This window comes from Camelina sativa, chromosome 15, assembly GCF_030686135.1.
Source record: "Camelina sativa cultivar CO46 ecotype springtype chromosome 15, ASM3068613v1".
Lineage (NCBI taxonomy): Eukaryota > Viridiplantae > Streptophyta > Magnoliopsida > Brassicales > Brassicaceae > Camelina > Camelina sativa.
This window is the reverse complement of record NC_141894.1, coordinates 2,845,446-2,861,121: the sequence shown is the minus strand read 5'-3', so window position 1 is coordinate 2,861,121 and position 15,676 is coordinate 2,845,446. Positions and strand designations below refer to the sequence as shown.

Below are 15,676 nucleotides of genomic sequence, written 5' to 3'. Positions count from 1 at the left end.
ATGCTTGTATACTTCTCTTGATAGTAAAGATGTGGATCCTAGGATCCACCCCGGATGTAGCGCTTAGTTAACACCGTGAACCGGGTGAACAAACCGCTTTGTGTTCTTTCTCTTATGCTTGTTCTTAATTTCATTGAACTCCCAATGTCTAGATTCGTGATTGAGAAAAGACATGGGATAGGGATCGTGTAAGAAGGCTTATTATGGGAGCACACGATAGACCTAACACCATCAATACGTAGAGGAGCCGGTGGCTTCTTCTCCACGGAAGCTGTGTGCCCATCAATATGTAGAGGATCCCGTCGTTGCTTGACGAACAAGGGACCACCATTTCAGGGGTTCCAAACACAGTCAGACAGTCTTGGTTGCTTTCTCTTACTTCTGCCTCCCCCATTGTAAGCTATCTCCAAGGTGATTGTAAGAACCGGCATCGCCCCTGAACTTTGCGAGAGCATCTTCCTCACTCCTGGTGTGTACAAGTCAGATCAGAGAGATTGCAAGGAAGCATAAATACAGAGCAACACCAAGTGAATGTACAGAGAAACCGCTTCCAGGGCAGAAGATATATGGGTAAGAAGGATTCAATTCTTATCATCAAAATAGATTACTTCTGTTTGTCTTCATATCCTAATTCAGTTGCAGAGAAGCTAGAGTTGTCAGAAACCTGTGAGGTAAGTTTACTAATGACAAAGACATGCTTTTGGAGATTCTCACTGATATCTAATCATCAAAATTGGGCAAAAGAGTAACAATTGCGAGTCTCAGCTAGATACGTGAAGTTCAAAATGCCATACTAGAGAAGACATTGGCACGGTGAATTTCTCTAACCAAACACTTTCATTGCTTTAACTTTCAAGGAATGAAAAATTAACATCTTCCAAAAATATGTATTTGTGAATCAGGGACACATTAGCCAACATCGTCTGTGTTTCCGTTTGTTGATTTTCGGTTTGGTCTGGTTTAGCTCGATTTTGTTTTTTTTATATATAAAAAACAAAAAAAATGGATTGGGTTTAACTAAAACTTGACAAGTCATCTTTGACTCTTTGTAATCAATAAGTCGGGAAAAGAGTATATTTAAACCCAAACAATTTAGAATGTGTAATTTACAGTGTATTTTTTAACTTGAACCAGTAACAAAGTTCCAATAAACTACATGAACTAATATTAGTAGTGTCATGATGCTCACGATACATGATATGGACGAGCCACGACGTGAAAATTATAATTACAAAAATTACTCTTAACAAAATTAATATTTTTAAACTAATTTTATTTGCGTAAAAATTTCACAAAATATTTTTAAAATTAACCAGTGATTTTTTCAATCTATTACATAATATTTTCAAAACAATATTTTTTTAGTTACAACCCTTATTAGTTATTACATCAATGATTTTAAAAAAAAAAATTAAAAGAATATTTCTTAATTAGTTGATAAATGGTATTAAACTTATCAAAAATTATTAACAATAGCAGTATATAAACAATGTTCCTTAAAATTGACTTATTTAAGTTGATCAATTAAAGTTGTTGACAAAAAAATCATTGACTATGTGTTTTGATTAAAAAATGTTTTTGAAATTAATTATGCAATAGGTTGATAAATCATTGATTTCATGTGTCAAAAAAAAAAAATTTGTAGTTCTTTTATCCAAATAATATTATTTGGTTTAAAAAAAATCAATGGTATAATAATTTATAAGAGCTGTAATTATAAATATTCATTGAACTTAATTTTGCAATAGATTGATAAAATTTATTGATTTAATGATTTAAAAGATATTTTTTTACCCAAATAATATTATTTGGTTAAGAAGATAATATTAATTTTATCAAGGATAATTTTCATAATTATAATGTACTTCATAAGCGTCATAATCATGCACCACCATCATTCACGTTATGCCACATCATTATTTTTGACAGTTGACTAATGGTTAAATTAGTCAATACTGATTTTGACACCATTAATACAGTTCAGGTAGTTTATTTGAATTTTGTTAGTGGTTCAGATTGAAAAATACACCGTCGAAGCTTTTACAAGGCTGGAGGTCCACAGCAATTTGTATGCATCTTCTGGTGTTGAAAACGGTAAAGTCCTCTCCATACTGTTATCGTTTCACTTTGGATGATTTTGGGAAAGTAAAAAGTTCTATAGTCTCTAGTAAATAATTTTGACGTATTAGGTTTTGTTGATTGCATTCTTTGACATGTTTTTGAATTTGCACTTGGATTGACAAGAAGTGTAATTCTGAAAGTGTGTTTAGCTGAATCAGAGGAACAAGACCCAGAAACCTCCCTTTCGGCTAGAGGGTATAAGAAAAAGTCAACAAATTTGAGTTTGACCTATCTCTTCCAAAACAAAACCTCCCGGGTTAAATCAGGCCGGGTCTACCCTGTTTTGTCCGGGTCGTCATCGGGAGCGTTGCGAGTCGGAAACGCCGCCAGTGTGTTTAATGAAAAAATTCAAACTTTGCTTGCTCCCGAGTTCTTTTTATCGAAATCAATCTAAGAGTTTGAACCCTAAATTTAGGATTTTTTTTTTTGTTTTCTGACCTTTCAGTTTTGTGGGATTGGGTTTTAAATTCGTGTGTAGGGTTATGGTTACTTCTATTTCAGAGCAGTAGTTATGAGTAACCACAAACGCAGCGGTGGTGGTTTAAACCCTTTTGAAAACTCCAGTCTCTTCAGCTTATTACGTTCATCAAGAGTCATGGCTCCTGGAAATTACCGTTATTACCCAGAAGTGAAATCTCCGTTACGGAGACAAGTTCATGGGCCTTCGCGGATTCTGAAGAGCGGTCTCTCTCCTATGCCGAGACAGATAGGTCGTAGCACACGGCAGGTTTCTGGTAATGGGTTTGGAGCTTCTTTCCTCACAAGGAACTATGACTTGTTTAAAAGCAATGCACTTGATTTGCCTTTACCTTATAGAACGGATAGAGAAGTGATTGATGTTGACGATGAGTGTAGAGATCTGGAAATGATATCTAGTGATACTAGTATGGAGAGTGTGGAAAACGTGGCTATGGAAGTGGATGAGAAGGCTGAGATGGGGAATGGATTTGTTAATCTGAAAAATGGGAGCTTGATGGTGGATGATGGTTCTCAAGCTAATAGTTCATTTGTTTTGAATCGCCCTGTGACTGATGTTACGAGTTATGAAGCATACATAAAGGTTGTCAAGAGTGCTGAGAACCGGACTTCTAAACTGAAAGCCAGAGGCTTTGGTGATTCTCTGAAAGAGAGAGGCCGTGCTTTACTGCGAAGCTTGTTTCCTTCTTTTTCGTTTTGGAGACAAGAAAAAGAACCAGTAGAGGTTTGGCTATTTTCAATTATCTTTATAGTTGTGGCTAAAGTTTAAGCTTTTATGCTTCATTGTACTTTGATTGATATTCAGGATATACGACGTGAAGCATTTCTGCCACTTTCTAGAGAGGAGGAGAGAGCAGTCAAACGTGCATTTTTAGCTAATGACTCGTATGATTATGATTCTTCCTCTCTTGTTTACTTGATCTGAGATTTCATATTTGTTTTTGTGATGTAATGCTATGAACGTCTCTCACTGCAGGACCATCTTGGTTGCACATGAGAACTCGAATATTGACATTACAGGGAAAATCCTGAGGTGTCTTAAACCAGGTGAATGGTTGAACGATGAGGTTAGTCAACGCATTTAAATCTCACGTGATTTCTTCGTAGAGATTATAGAACCTCTGTGATTTGGTAAAATCTTGGACTTTGTTCTGTGCAGGTCATTAATCTTTATATGGTATTGCTGAAAGAAAGGGAAGCTAGAGAACCAAAGAAGTTTCTAAAATGTCATTTTTTCAATACATTTTTCTTCACTAAGGTTGTACCCATTTCTATATGATTTCGAGATTACAGCCCCTATATATGCTCATGAGTTTTGACAAGAAGACATAACCTTAAACACCTCAGTTAGTTAATTCGGGGACTGGATACAACTACGGCGCAGTCAGGAGATGGACTTCAATGAAGAGGTTGGGCTACCATCTTAAAGACTGTGACAAGGTAAACAAACTTGTTGTGTGCTTCTTCTGCTATCACTCTCTATATTACACTCCTTGTGGAGATCTTCAAACTCTTTTTGAATTATACCTTCTGTCTAAGAGACCTTGTTTGTTGTCAGATATTTATCCCTATCCATAAGAACATCCACTGGACTTTGGCGGTAATAAATATAAAGGACCGGAAATTCCAGTATCTCGACTCATTCAAAGGAAGGGAGCCTAATATACTCGATGCACTGGTAATGTTATAGAGTAAGGAAACCATTTTTGTTTTTGTGTTGTAACATATACATCCTGATACTGTAGTTTTTCACTTGTCAGGCTAGATATTTTGTGGATGAAGTTATTGACAAGAGTGAAATAGACCTTGATGTAAGTGGATGGAGACAAGAATTTGTCCAGGACCTTCCAATGCAGAGAAATGGGTATCGTCTTCCTAATAAAGATGTCAGCTACATCTAAGCTCATACATCCATATGTGTAGTACATTCGTTAACTTTGACTCTGCATTTTTTGTAGATACGATTGTGGAATGTTTATGCTGAAATACATAGACTTCTACAGCAGAGGTCTAGATCTTTGTTTCACTCAGGTAAAAAATGGCAGAAAGTTACTAAACCTGCCATAGACTATAGTAGTATAGTAGGTCATGACTCATGAGTGTCATATCGAAAGACTTAAGAGTGCTTAAAATAGAAAGTGTTTGTGTGATTTGGACAGGAACAAATGCCATATTTCAGGGATAGGACAGCGAAGGAGATTCTGCAACTGAAAGCTGAGTGATATAAGCAAAATAAGGAAACTCTTGAACGAATTGTTGTGAGAAAGGTCTTCTTCTTCATCTTGTATGTAGATAGTGTTGAGGAAGTTAGATGATGCACTTGTGTGTGTTTGATAATTTGATGTACGTATTATATAGAAAAGGGTAACAACAACACAATGGTGGTTATCTGATGATGAGGCTTGATAGTGAAAATCGAATTATTATTTAAAGATTCTATTTTTTCACTATCAGGATACTCTGATTTTTGAATTTCGATATTATATATTTGTACTTTTAGATTATATATATAAAAAATGAAAGAAATTTGTTTTTTCCCCCTTTATAGTGGTAACATAACATGAAGGGTACGAATAAAAAGGGATACGAAAATATTATTCTAAAGGAATTGCAAATGAGAAATCAGAAAAATGTCTGAAAAACTATTCTCTCACGTGGTCGTCATGTGGCGACCGAGTCCGAAACGAAACTCCAATTTGTCCCCTCCCCAATCAAAATATAATACTCCTCATTCATAAATCTCACCATTTGGTTACTAGAATAAAAAAGTTAAAAACTTGTCAATTTGAGATTATTACATTTAAACGCATAGATTTGGCGTACTTCTTTTGAAGTTTCGAGATTGATCAATAGTACTAATAACATAACCACATTATATATTTCACGTACGTTGGCATTTGGCAATTTATACGTAAAATACAACTACAAAGTTACAAACCTCACTACTCATCATCAGCAATATCACGTGACTCTCACGTGCATACCTACATTACATGGAAACTGCGGCTGTATAGTTCTTTGACTTCAACCGTCAGACAAAATAAAACCAAAAACATTAAAAAAAAAAAATCAAATAAAGAAATTAAAAAAAGAAAACAACTAGATCTGAAAAAACGACGTCGCATCAGTCATCGGAGTCATCGTTTCCGCCGAAGATGGAGAAGCGGTTGTAGAGTAAGAACAAGATCAGTACGAGGAACAGAGCAACACCAACGGGAGATCCACTAACACGGTGAATCGACTCAGGTTCTCCGGTGGAGAAAATGGCCGATACAAAAGAACCACGTTCCGACGAGAGAAACTGGATGACGAGGAGAAGGACGATGGGAAGCAAGAGAAGTCCCACCGGACTTAGAAGCTCCGCGATCGCATCTGTAATGGCTTCACCACCGTCTCCGATGAAGAACGGAACGAGTACAACCAATGCAACGACGACGGCGAGTATGATTCCGTGTGGCGCAGATCCGCCCCCGCCACCGCCTCCTCCTCCTACAACTCCTTGTCGATCTTGATACATTATACTAGTCACTGAGTTTTTGTGTTTTGAATCGACGCAACAGTGAGTTTTATAGTATTTGCTTTTTTTCTCTCTTCTCTTTTTCTTTTTTGGGGTTACAGAATTGGTTTGTTTTGTTGTTTGCTTTTTTAAAAAAGAGTTTATAAAAAGGTAACGAGGGACGCGTTTGTCTTTTTAAAATAGGTTAAAAGCATTTCTCATGCGTTTTTTATTTATTTTTTTTTACCAAATTTTTTAACTAATTTTCTTCGAGAAAATAACAAAGAAATTACTACTAATGTATTGTCTATTCAAATGATTTTAAGGCTAAAATGCGATTCTTAACATTTACACCAAAAACAAAAGGCTAAAACTGAGGTTAAAAAAAAAAAAGGCTAAAATTCGATCGCGGTTAAGGTTAGAATTAGGTTTTGTAATATGTAGTGTATATATCACATGTGTAAATCTTTTCTTTTTTTTTTTATCTGAAAAAAAAAATTAAAAAAGTTCTCTTACATAATTTTACGATGGTAAGTTGTAACTTTAGTGGAAGCCACATAGTATAAAGTCATAAATTTGAGCTGATCTGTTGTTGACAAAAAAAAAAAAAAAAAAAAAAGTCATAAACCATCATTAGATTTAAATTTATTGCAAAATTGTAAGAACTATATGATCTTGACTGATATGATCTTGGTATGAGCGGTCATCTTGAAGGGAGTTATTAAAAGTAGGAATTTAATCGAGTATGAAAATTTTTAATTTCTATACAAATGGAGTGCTAATCAATTTTTACAAGCGGATAAAAATGGAGAATACTCTGGCTAAATCCCAATAAGCGAATAAAAATGTCGTTAACGTCCAACTTGCAATACTATATAAACTCAACTTTTGATACTATTGACTATAGAGTGTTAGATCCCGAGTGTCACCAAAACACACTCCCTCTAATCTCGAAAGTTTAGAAAATAAGATTTTGAGATAAATCGTGAAATATGATGATGATGATTTTTTTTTTTTTAAAGACATGTCGTTGTAACTTCAGTGGAAACAACCAATGTGAAAACCATATAATAAAAACCATCATTTGCAAAATTGTGAAAACAACCAATGTGCCAATGACGGTCTCAATAAAAGACTATTTGTTGGAACAATGTATTGATTAAGTTGTTTATACTTTGTACCAAAAAAAAAAAAATTTGTTGTTTCTACATATTTTGTTGTCGTGTGTACATGAACAATTGAACATCACGATCTAGATGAATGTTAAACAAAGTTGATTAACACATATTTTATTATTAATTTTGAAAAAGTTAGATTTAGAATTTTTTAAGAAAATGTAAAATTTTATGGATCCATTAAGAGTTGCTAAATTTAGGATTTTTTAAAAAAATATACAAATATTATATATTTTTAAAAATTAAATATGATTGTATTTCATAATTTTCTAAACAAATATGACATAAAAGTATATTTCAAATAGACTACAAAAATAAAATAAAAGATTACAAAAACTATAAATTCTAGTGAGAAATAGAAGGGACTCCAAGTATACTGGAATTCAATTGCCAAAACATAACACAAGCATTAACACAACAGAGAACCGATTCACAAGCATAACACAACACAAAGAAAACCCAATAACATAACACAAACATTAACATAACACGAACATTGAGAGAATCGATTCATAAGCATTACCAAAACATAACACAAGACATCATTGATTAAAGAACATAACACACAACAATGCTTTGATCAAAGACAAACACAAATTGATCAGTTAACAAGAAAAAAAGACACAGGTGGTTCGTCGAACTCTAACTCATCAAACTACAAATTCCCAAACAGCTATCACATATGTAAATCGTTTAAATAATAATAAATCGTGGAAATACTACTTACTAATATATTGTCTATTTAAATAATAAAAAATTTAAGACTAAAATGCAATTCTTAACATTTACACCAAAAAAAAGGTTAACATTGGATTAAGGTTAGAATTAGGTTTTGTAGTATGTGGTGTATATATCACATATGTAAATCGTTTTTTTTTAATCCGAAACCAAAGTACAAAAAATCTGTTACATAATATTACGATTGTAAGTTGTAACTTTAGTGGAAGCTGCCATGTAGTATAAATCATCATTAGATTTAAATTTATTGCAAAATTGTAAAAACTCACCACCAACCAATCTGCCAATGACGGTCTCAATAAGAGACTATTTGTTGGAACAGTGTATTGATTAAGTTGTTTATACTTTGTACCCAAAAAAAAAAAATTATGTTGTTTCCACATATTTTGTTGTTGTGTGTACATGAACAACACTAAATAACTTTACCAAGAATATATATATGCGAAAACAATGATCATAATTGAAAAAAAAAAATTTGATCATATATATTGTAACTCTCACATATTAATTGGTATTACGTTCGAAGTTGAACAATGTAAACCTAATTAATCGAATCTTAACCAATTCTGAATGTCAACCTAACATAACAAACCCGAATTTAAACAAGATCCAATCCCATTTGTATATGGGATACAGCTTTCATGAATCAAAATTCACACCAACACAAAGGACAACAGAGTTAAGAACCAATTTGTTGGATTGCGGAGGGAAAGAGCTCTTTGACCTTTTTTAAAAATTTTATTTGTCCTTTTTATATATTTTTCCAAAGCTCATAATTTCTTGGTTCTCCGTGACAGAAAATTCTCAAACTCTTCCTTCTTTTTCTTGGGGTCCAATCTTTTTTATTAGTATTTTCGTAGAACCTCAAAGCAAAATAACCTAACCATCTTACATAAGTTCTAAACCTTACGGCTTAGGCCAGTAGTCCACGTCCCACCTAGTGTATAAGTTTTTAAATCATTGATGGACATTAATGTTCATAATTAACGTGGTTGAGCTGAGATATCTAAACTTAATTACTCTCATCAACCGTCCTCTTCCACTACTCACACAAATCGTAGCCCTCCTTTATACTAATTCTTTCGTAATGCTGTTTTTCAACATGTGTAAAATAGTAGTATACTATTGAAACCTTTCATATATGGCTTACTTTAACGTGATAATTAATTGGAAAAAGTCAATTTATGTAGTAGAACTTAATGAGACGAGGGCTGGGAAGTGAAATACTATAAATTACTTATATGAATCATATGGTTAGGATCTTTTATCTTGCGTTTTCCTCAAACACACGCAACACACTTGACTTTTGTTTGTAGTGTCCTTTTGACAGCAAAAGATTACAAAGTAGGACCAATCATTTTCTTTTTTTCTCTAGGGTTTGGCTTGTTCCTTCACGAGACTACATTGTTCTTACACATCCTCTCTCTCTCTCTTTAATCTCCAACTTTGCTTCCTCTCTCATCTTATCCCATAAAACCATCGTAACTTGTTTGCAACAGAGTATGTGACAATGGCTAACCTTTCATCTTCCCAATCGAGTTTTATCTCATGTAATGAGAATTCTTCTCTTGATTCGATTGTAGTTTCGATCAACGACTACATTCTCAGCCTCATATCAGACCTCGAAGCATGGATGTCGCTTAAGCATAAATGCATCACATGGCTGAGCATTGAAGAAGAGGATACTCTGTTTGAATTCTCTTCCGAACACTCTGCTCTCTCGAATCTCTATTGGGGAATCGATAGCATCGAAGCTTCTATACAACAACCCGAATGCTCAGAAGAGAAGACGACTCGTTTGAGAAACTCAGAGAGAATGCTTCAAATGCCTGCGTTGCTTGACGAACAAGGGACCACCACTTCAGGTGTTTCAAACACAGTCTTGGTTGCTTTCTCTTACTTCTACCTCTCCATTGTTAGCTATCTCCAAGGTGATTCCTTGCAGACCACACTGCATTTTCTCCAGTCGGTTTTGGTCTCGCCGGAGATTGTAAGAACCGGCATTGCCCCTGAACTCTGCGAGAGCATCTTCTTCACTCCTGGTGTGTACAAGTCAGATGAAGAGATCAGAGAGATTGCAAGGAAGTATAAATACAGAGCAACTTATTACCAGGTTATGTCCTATGGAGAGACTCATCAGCCATCAAGTGAATGTACAGAGAAACCGCTTCCAAGGCAGAAGAAATATGGGTAAGAAGGATTCAATTCTTATCATCAAAATAGATTACTTTTGTTTGTCTTTATGTCTATTTGCTTCATATCCTAACCCTCTACACATGAACAGGCAAGAAATATTTGCGGCTAATGCACATTCAGTTGCAGAGAAGCTAGAGTTGTCAGAAACCTGTGAGGTAAGCTTACTAATGACAAAGACATGCTTTTGGAGATTCTTAGTGATATCTAATTATTAAAATTGGACAATAAGTAACAGCTACCTTCTTTCACTTCTTGGACTCCATCTTGAAGAAGTTACTGCAGTACCAGAATCACCTCCACAGTAATGATTTGCAAGAGGATGAACTTAATGACATCTTCAACAAAATCAAAGCATCAAGGAAGATTGAAAAATCTGCAAACAACGTCGAAGGTTCTCCATGTTTGGATTGGAACCTGCAGGAAGATTACAATCAAGAACTTGGAAAAAGTACAAGAGTCAGGTCTCTTAATGACTTCTTGAACGAGTCTCACCTAGATACATCAAGTTCAAAATGCGATACTAGAGAAGACACGGTAAATTTCTCTAACCAAACACTTTCATTGCTTCAAATTTCAGAGAATGAAAAATTAACATCAATGTATTGTGAATCAGGACACATTAGCCAACATCTTCTGTGTTTCCCAACAACAAGCTCACAAGGAAGCATATAATGAGGACACATTAGTAAAAAGATCCCACAGTTTGATCGGTAAGTTTAACCGTTCCATCATTGATATTCAGGCTCAACAATCAAAGACAATTTGGAATAACCACGTAGAAGATGCGTCTTCTTTGAGGCAACTAGAGTTGGAAGAAATTTCAGTCTTTGGACACAAAGGGTCCATAACTTTTGAAGGAATGAGGAGAAATTTACAAAACAAAAAACGAGGAAATGGACTAGAGACGCATTCTAGAAGAGCTCCGACGATGGATTTATGGAAGAACCTTCAGAGTTTGATAAATGAAGTGTTAGGGAATGCAGATGAGAAATATGTCTCAGAGGTTACAATGATTTATCAAATGCTGAACAGGAAAGAAGGATTCAAGTACAGCATGCTAAAAGATGTCATTCTGGATCAGCTGTTTACGGCTATTTCTAGTTCCGAGGAGAAGACTGTGATAAAGGCATCGATGACCGCTCTTACCAAGATCATATCAGTCAATAGGACAGCTCTTGAGGAGGTCAAGAGAAAGGGTTTAAATTTAAGTCATTTAGCAAATGCTCTGAAACAAAATGTGCAAGAAGCAGCTATTCTCATCTACCTGATAAAGCCATCTCCAACAGAAATAAAGAGTCTTGAGCTTTTACCAGCTCTTGTAGATGTTGTTGCATCCACTTCTTCTTCTTGTTACTCATTTAGACCTTCACCTCCTCTTTTGACGCCGCCTGCTGCATCGTTGATGATAATTAAAGTTCTTATTACTGCTTTTGATCATGCCACAAACACAATGCACTTGGCTGCAATCAGCTCTCCTTCTGTGCTTTGTGGACTTCTTGATGTTGCTAAGAGTGGGAACTCAGGGGAATTCATCTCCTTGGCCACTATTTTAGTAAAATGCATGCAGTTTGATGGACTTAACAGGAAGTATATCTATCAGCATACTCGAGTGGCTCCTTTTGCGCATCTCCTGCAGAGCAAAGACAGAGAAGAAATTTTCACTGCTCTTCAATTTCTTCATGAGGTCCTGAAGATACCAAGGTATACATATCTCAGCAAAAAAAAAAAAAAAAAAAAAAAATCTCTTTTAGACTACTAGTCACACTTTTTCATATGACATACTTGTAATTTCAGGTCGTCAGCAATTAAGATTCTGCAACAGATGAAAAAAGAAGGAAGTTTTGACATTAAGGATACATTATTGCAGTGTATTAAACAATTGCAGGGTGATCACAAACTCTTTGCAGCAGATATATTGCTTCAGTTGAATGCACTGGTTAGTTCTAAACATTAAAAACCCTTATCATGTTGGTTCCATCTCTAAGTAAATAACTAAGTTCTCTACAGGATTCCCCACCTGAGAACAAAAAGTACAGAAATGAAGCTATCAGAGCTCTGCTTGATGCAGTTACATATAGTGAAGTTCCAAATATGCAGCTTTTATCCACATTCATCCTTTCGAATATCGGTGGAACTTATTCATGGACTGGAGAACCGTACACTGCTGCTTGGCTAATGAAAAGAGGAGGTCTAACTTCTATGTCACACATGAATATGATAAGAAACATCAACTGGTCAGATGAATGCTTACAGGTAAATTTTTCAAGTTTATATCATTCTAATAGTATAGCCAAGTCAAAAGAGTTACTTATAGAAAGGATTATAACTTTTGCAGGATCCAGGAATAGATGGATGGTGTTGTAAAATAGCAAGAAGGATTATTGATACAGGTAAAGCCACGTTTTGTGGTTTACAAGAAGGGTTGAAGAGTAAAAACAGGAGTGTTTCGAAGGCATGTCTAATAGCCATTGCATGGCTCAGTATAGAAATATCAAAAGGTCCAAATAGTTTGAAGTACTCAGCATGTGAAGTCTTACTTGATGAGATATCACAGTTTCTACACCCTGGTTTGGAGCTTGAAGAAAGACTTCTTGCTTGTATATGCATCTACAATTTTAGCTCTGGCAAAGGTGAATTTCTTAACTGTAAAGTGTGAAATAATGGTTCATATTAAAACTAAATCATGTGACTGTAAGTTTTATACTAAAGTATAGTTGTCACACAGGAATCCACAAACTAGTAAATTTCTCGGAAGGAATTAGAGAGTCCTTGAGACGTCTTTCACATGTGACTTGGATGGCAGACGAATTGCATAAAGCAACATATTATCTATTCAGCAAATCTGTAAGTTTTTCTTCACCTGCATATATATCATTACAATTTCTACCAACCACAAGTTAAACCAACCCTGTTAACAGAATCATAGTCAGTCTTAGATTTAATGGTCACACATAAACTCATAATTCTGAAAATTTCAATATTGATAGGATCAGCGCATATCTTGTGTTCATACACAAACCGTAGAGATACATCAATCTGGCAGTGGAGCTGTAACAGCTCTCATCTACCATAAAGGCTTGCTCTTTAGTGGATACTCAGATGGTTCAATCAGGGTATGTATTTATACTTTCAATAATATTGAATTGGAAGAAAAATGTTTAAAAGAAACATTATCCTTAGCATACATACTTATATATCAGGTGTGGAATGTGAATAAGAAAGTAGCTACGCTATTATGGGACATAAAGGAGCACAAAAGCACCGTAACATGCTTTTCACTCTCTGAATCAGGAGAGAGTATCTTAAGTGGGTCTGCAGATAAAATCATCAGGGTATGATAATGATTCAACTCTATCAGGAAACATCACTAGGATCAGGAGAAAACTAAATTTTCTGAAAATGTATATCCTTGTCATTTATATAGGTATGGCAGATAGTTAAAGGAAAACTGGAATGTGCTGAAGTCATAAAAACAAAAGATTCAATAAGGAGACTGGAAGCGTACGGAAATATGATCTTTGTCATAACCAAAGGGCACAAGATAAAGGTAGATGTCTCTCCCTCTCATACTGCCGCAACAAGGCAGAGGCTATTTACATTAGTAATATCATATAACAATCTCCAACTATAAAATAAACACTCAGAGGCTACTAATCTTCTGCAGCTGCTTGATTCATCAAGAATATCTCAAAGTATCTTTAAAGGTAAAGGTGTGAAGAGTATGGTAGCATCCCAAGGAAAGATTTACATAGGATGTATTGATACAAGCATACAGGTATGTGTGTGTTGCCTTTCATACAAAAGATACTCAATTATAAGACACAGAGTAACATAGCTGTTTCAGGAATTAATTTTAACAAATAAACGGGAGAAAGAAATCAAAGCACCGACGAGGAGCTGGAGAATTCAAAACAAGCCCATCAATGCAGTGGTTGTGTACAAAGATATGTTATATAGCTCAAGCACACATGTTGAGATGTCTAATATAAAGGTAAAAAAAAAAAATACATTTAACAGTTTTCACAATGTGATAGACTAACGAAAGTGACTTAAACAAAAAATGGCTTACAGGATTTGAGAAGGAATTATGATCCCCAAATGTCAATACCAGCAGAAAAAGGGTCTAATATAGTAGCAATGGGTGTTGTTGAAGACTTTATCTACCTGAATCGAAGTTCATCCGCAAACACTCTTCAGGTAATCTGTTTTTTTTTGCAAAACTAAAACACTTCCTAGACCAAGACCTAATCAAATGAGACTAAGTGGGCAGAGAGATAGGCTTATCCTTGCTTATTTTCCTACATTGTTATCATCACTATTCTATCTGATATTAAAGTAAAAATCATATGGTTTGTGAAAACAAGATTTGGTTGAGAAGGACACAACAGAAAGTGGGAAGATTATCAGCAGGAAGCAAGATAACAAGCCTCCTTACTGCTAATGATATTGTTTTTTGCGGTACAGAAGCTGGATTTATTAAGGTGAATAATACACACCAAGCTATAAACCATTTTTATTGATCTTATATAACCACTTAGAAGACCGACACTAATATCTTACAACAAAACAGGGATGGATTCCGTTATAAATAGCAGTGAGGACGAGTATCTGAGGTAACCATTACAATTTCAACAATCAGCTCAAAGTTATGATATGATACATGAAGAAGTAAATATACAAAGCTTAAACTAGAGTGAAGTGAAGCTGCCCTATGTGAAACTTGTACATGTGTTACATAGCATTATTTGGAAGATTTAGTAGAGTAGTCCATTTCACTTTTGTGTAGATAGTGATTTTGCAAAAAAAGATCATGCTTCAACAAGGAGTACAATGACATTATTAGTAACACGAAATTACTGTGGGATGGAATCAGACTAATAATAAGGAGTAAAAGTTAGACTCAGAGATCTTAAAGAGGTCCTACATTCTGATGTAAAGATGCTTCATAAAAATTATCGCAACGAAAAATAGAGAGTATTCACATGGTCACGTCTGAAGAATCTATTTATGCAGATTTTGGAATATGCATGAGAAGTCCAAAACTTGGTCCCCACGAAGAAAATAAAATTCATATTTTTGTTGTAATATGATGAATAGAGTTAAGTCAGAAGGCAGCCTTTTTTTTTGCCTTCTGTCTCTTTGCAGAATTGTTAGTCTTTATTTCATCTCTTGGACCCGCTTTTGATGTCCTTGTCCCGACCATCTCTTCCACACATTATATATCATCTGATTATCAATCTCAATTTATTATTGTATCTTAAACAGTTATGAATATACTGATGTATCATATAGATTCATAACAGATTTGTAATGTCTTGATCGACTTGACGTTTCAATGTTTTTTTCTTCCCTCTTATTTATGTGAAACAAATACATAAACTATATGGTTTTGTCGGACAGCAACCTCACTCAATATGTTGGCCTTGCATAAATGTAATAAGAGATTAGCTGGTTGGTGACCATGAATTGATGA

At 34.8% G+C, this 15,676-nt stretch overlaps 3 protein-coding genes across 4 annotated transcripts; 2 read left to right on the top strand and 1 right to left on the bottom strand.

Moving 5' to 3' along the window:
* Positions 1-2,005: 2,005 nt before the first annotated feature.
* LOC104744867 (ubiquitin-like-specific protease 1A) lies at positions 2,006-5,131 on the top strand. The gene is made up of 9 exons (XM_019236936.2): positions 2,006-3,322; positions 3,404-3,483; positions 3,575-3,665; positions 3,758-3,856; positions 3,946-4,038; positions 4,157-4,276; positions 4,359-4,462; positions 4,557-4,629; positions 4,758-5,131. Exons 1-9 carry the CDS (start codon positions 2,633-2,635, stop codon positions 4,818-4,820), a joined length of 1,413 nt encoding a protein of 470 aa, XP_019092481.1. The 5' UTR covers positions 2,006-2,632; the 3' UTR covers positions 4,821-5,131.
* A 326-nt stretch (positions 5,132-5,457) lies between these two features.
* On the bottom strand, positions 5,458-6,253 carry LOC104744866 (uncharacterized). Its single transcript, XM_010465980.2, has one exon. The coding sequence runs from the start codon at positions 6,113-6,115 to the stop codon at positions 5,723-5,725; it is 393 nt and encodes a 130-aa protein (XP_010464282.1). The 5' UTR covers positions 6,116-6,253; the 3' UTR covers positions 5,458-5,722.
* Positions 6,254-9,359: 3,106 nt separating this feature from the next.
* Positions 9,360-15,559, top strand: LOC104744865 (putative E3 ubiquitin-protein ligase LIN-1). Of its 2 annotated transcripts, none has more exons than XM_010465977.3 (17): positions 9,360-10,197; positions 10,292-10,358; positions 10,474-10,737; positions 10,817-11,904; positions 11,998-12,139; positions 12,211-12,456; positions 12,539-12,833; positions 12,929-13,047; positions 13,191-13,316; positions 13,404-13,535; positions 13,628-13,750; positions 13,868-13,978; positions 14,048-14,194; positions 14,275-14,400; positions 14,568-14,684; positions 14,774-14,816; positions 15,217-15,559. In XM_010465977.3, exons 1-16 carry the CDS (start codon positions 9,518-9,520, stop codon positions 14,789-14,791), a joined length of 3,801 nt encoding a protein of 1,266 aa, XP_010464279.1. In that variant the 5' UTR covers positions 9,360-9,517; the 3' UTR covers positions 14,792-14,816; positions 15,217-15,559. The 2 variants fall into 2 exon arrangements, with proteins under 2 accessions (XP_010464279.1, XP_010464281.1); XM_010465979.3 differs by having other exon boundaries at positions 9,401-10,197; positions 10,477-10,737.
* The last annotated feature ends 117 nt before the right edge of the window (positions 15,560-15,676 follow it).

What these genes read in the sequence shown, in the direction of transcription:
- LOC104744867 (XM_019236936.2), top strand. Translation starts at nt 2,633, where the DNA reads ATGAGTAACCACAAACGCAGCGGTGGTGGTTTAAACCCTTTTGAAAAC. An exon ending in GTGAATGGTTGAACGATGAG is followed by an intron (nt 3,666 to 3,757) that starts GTTAGTCAACGC and finishes TGTTCTGTGCAG; the next exon opens with GTCATTAATCTTTATATGGT. An exon ending in TAGATCTTTGTTTCACTCAG is followed by an intron (nt 4,630 to 4,757) that starts GTAAAAAATGGC and finishes TGATTTGGACAG; the next exon opens with GAACAAATGCCATATTTCAG.
- LOC104744866 (XM_010465980.2), bottom strand. Translation starts at nt 6,115, where the DNA reads ATGTATCAAGATCGACAAGGAGTTGTAGGAGGAGGAGGCGGTGGCGGG.
- LOC104744865 (XM_010465977.3), top strand. Translation starts at nt 9,518, where the DNA reads ATGGCTAACCTTTCATCTTCCCAATCGAGTTTTATCTCATGTAATGAG. An exon ending in TGCTTCAGTTGAATGCACTG is followed by an intron (nt 12,140 to 12,210) that starts GTTAGTTCTAAA and finishes AGTTCTCTACAG; the next exon opens with GATTCCCCACCTGAGAACAA. An exon ending in GTATTGATACAAGCATACAG is followed by an intron (nt 13,979 to 14,047) that starts GTATGTGTGTGT and finishes TAGCTGTTTCAG; the next exon opens with GAATTAATTTTAACAAATAA.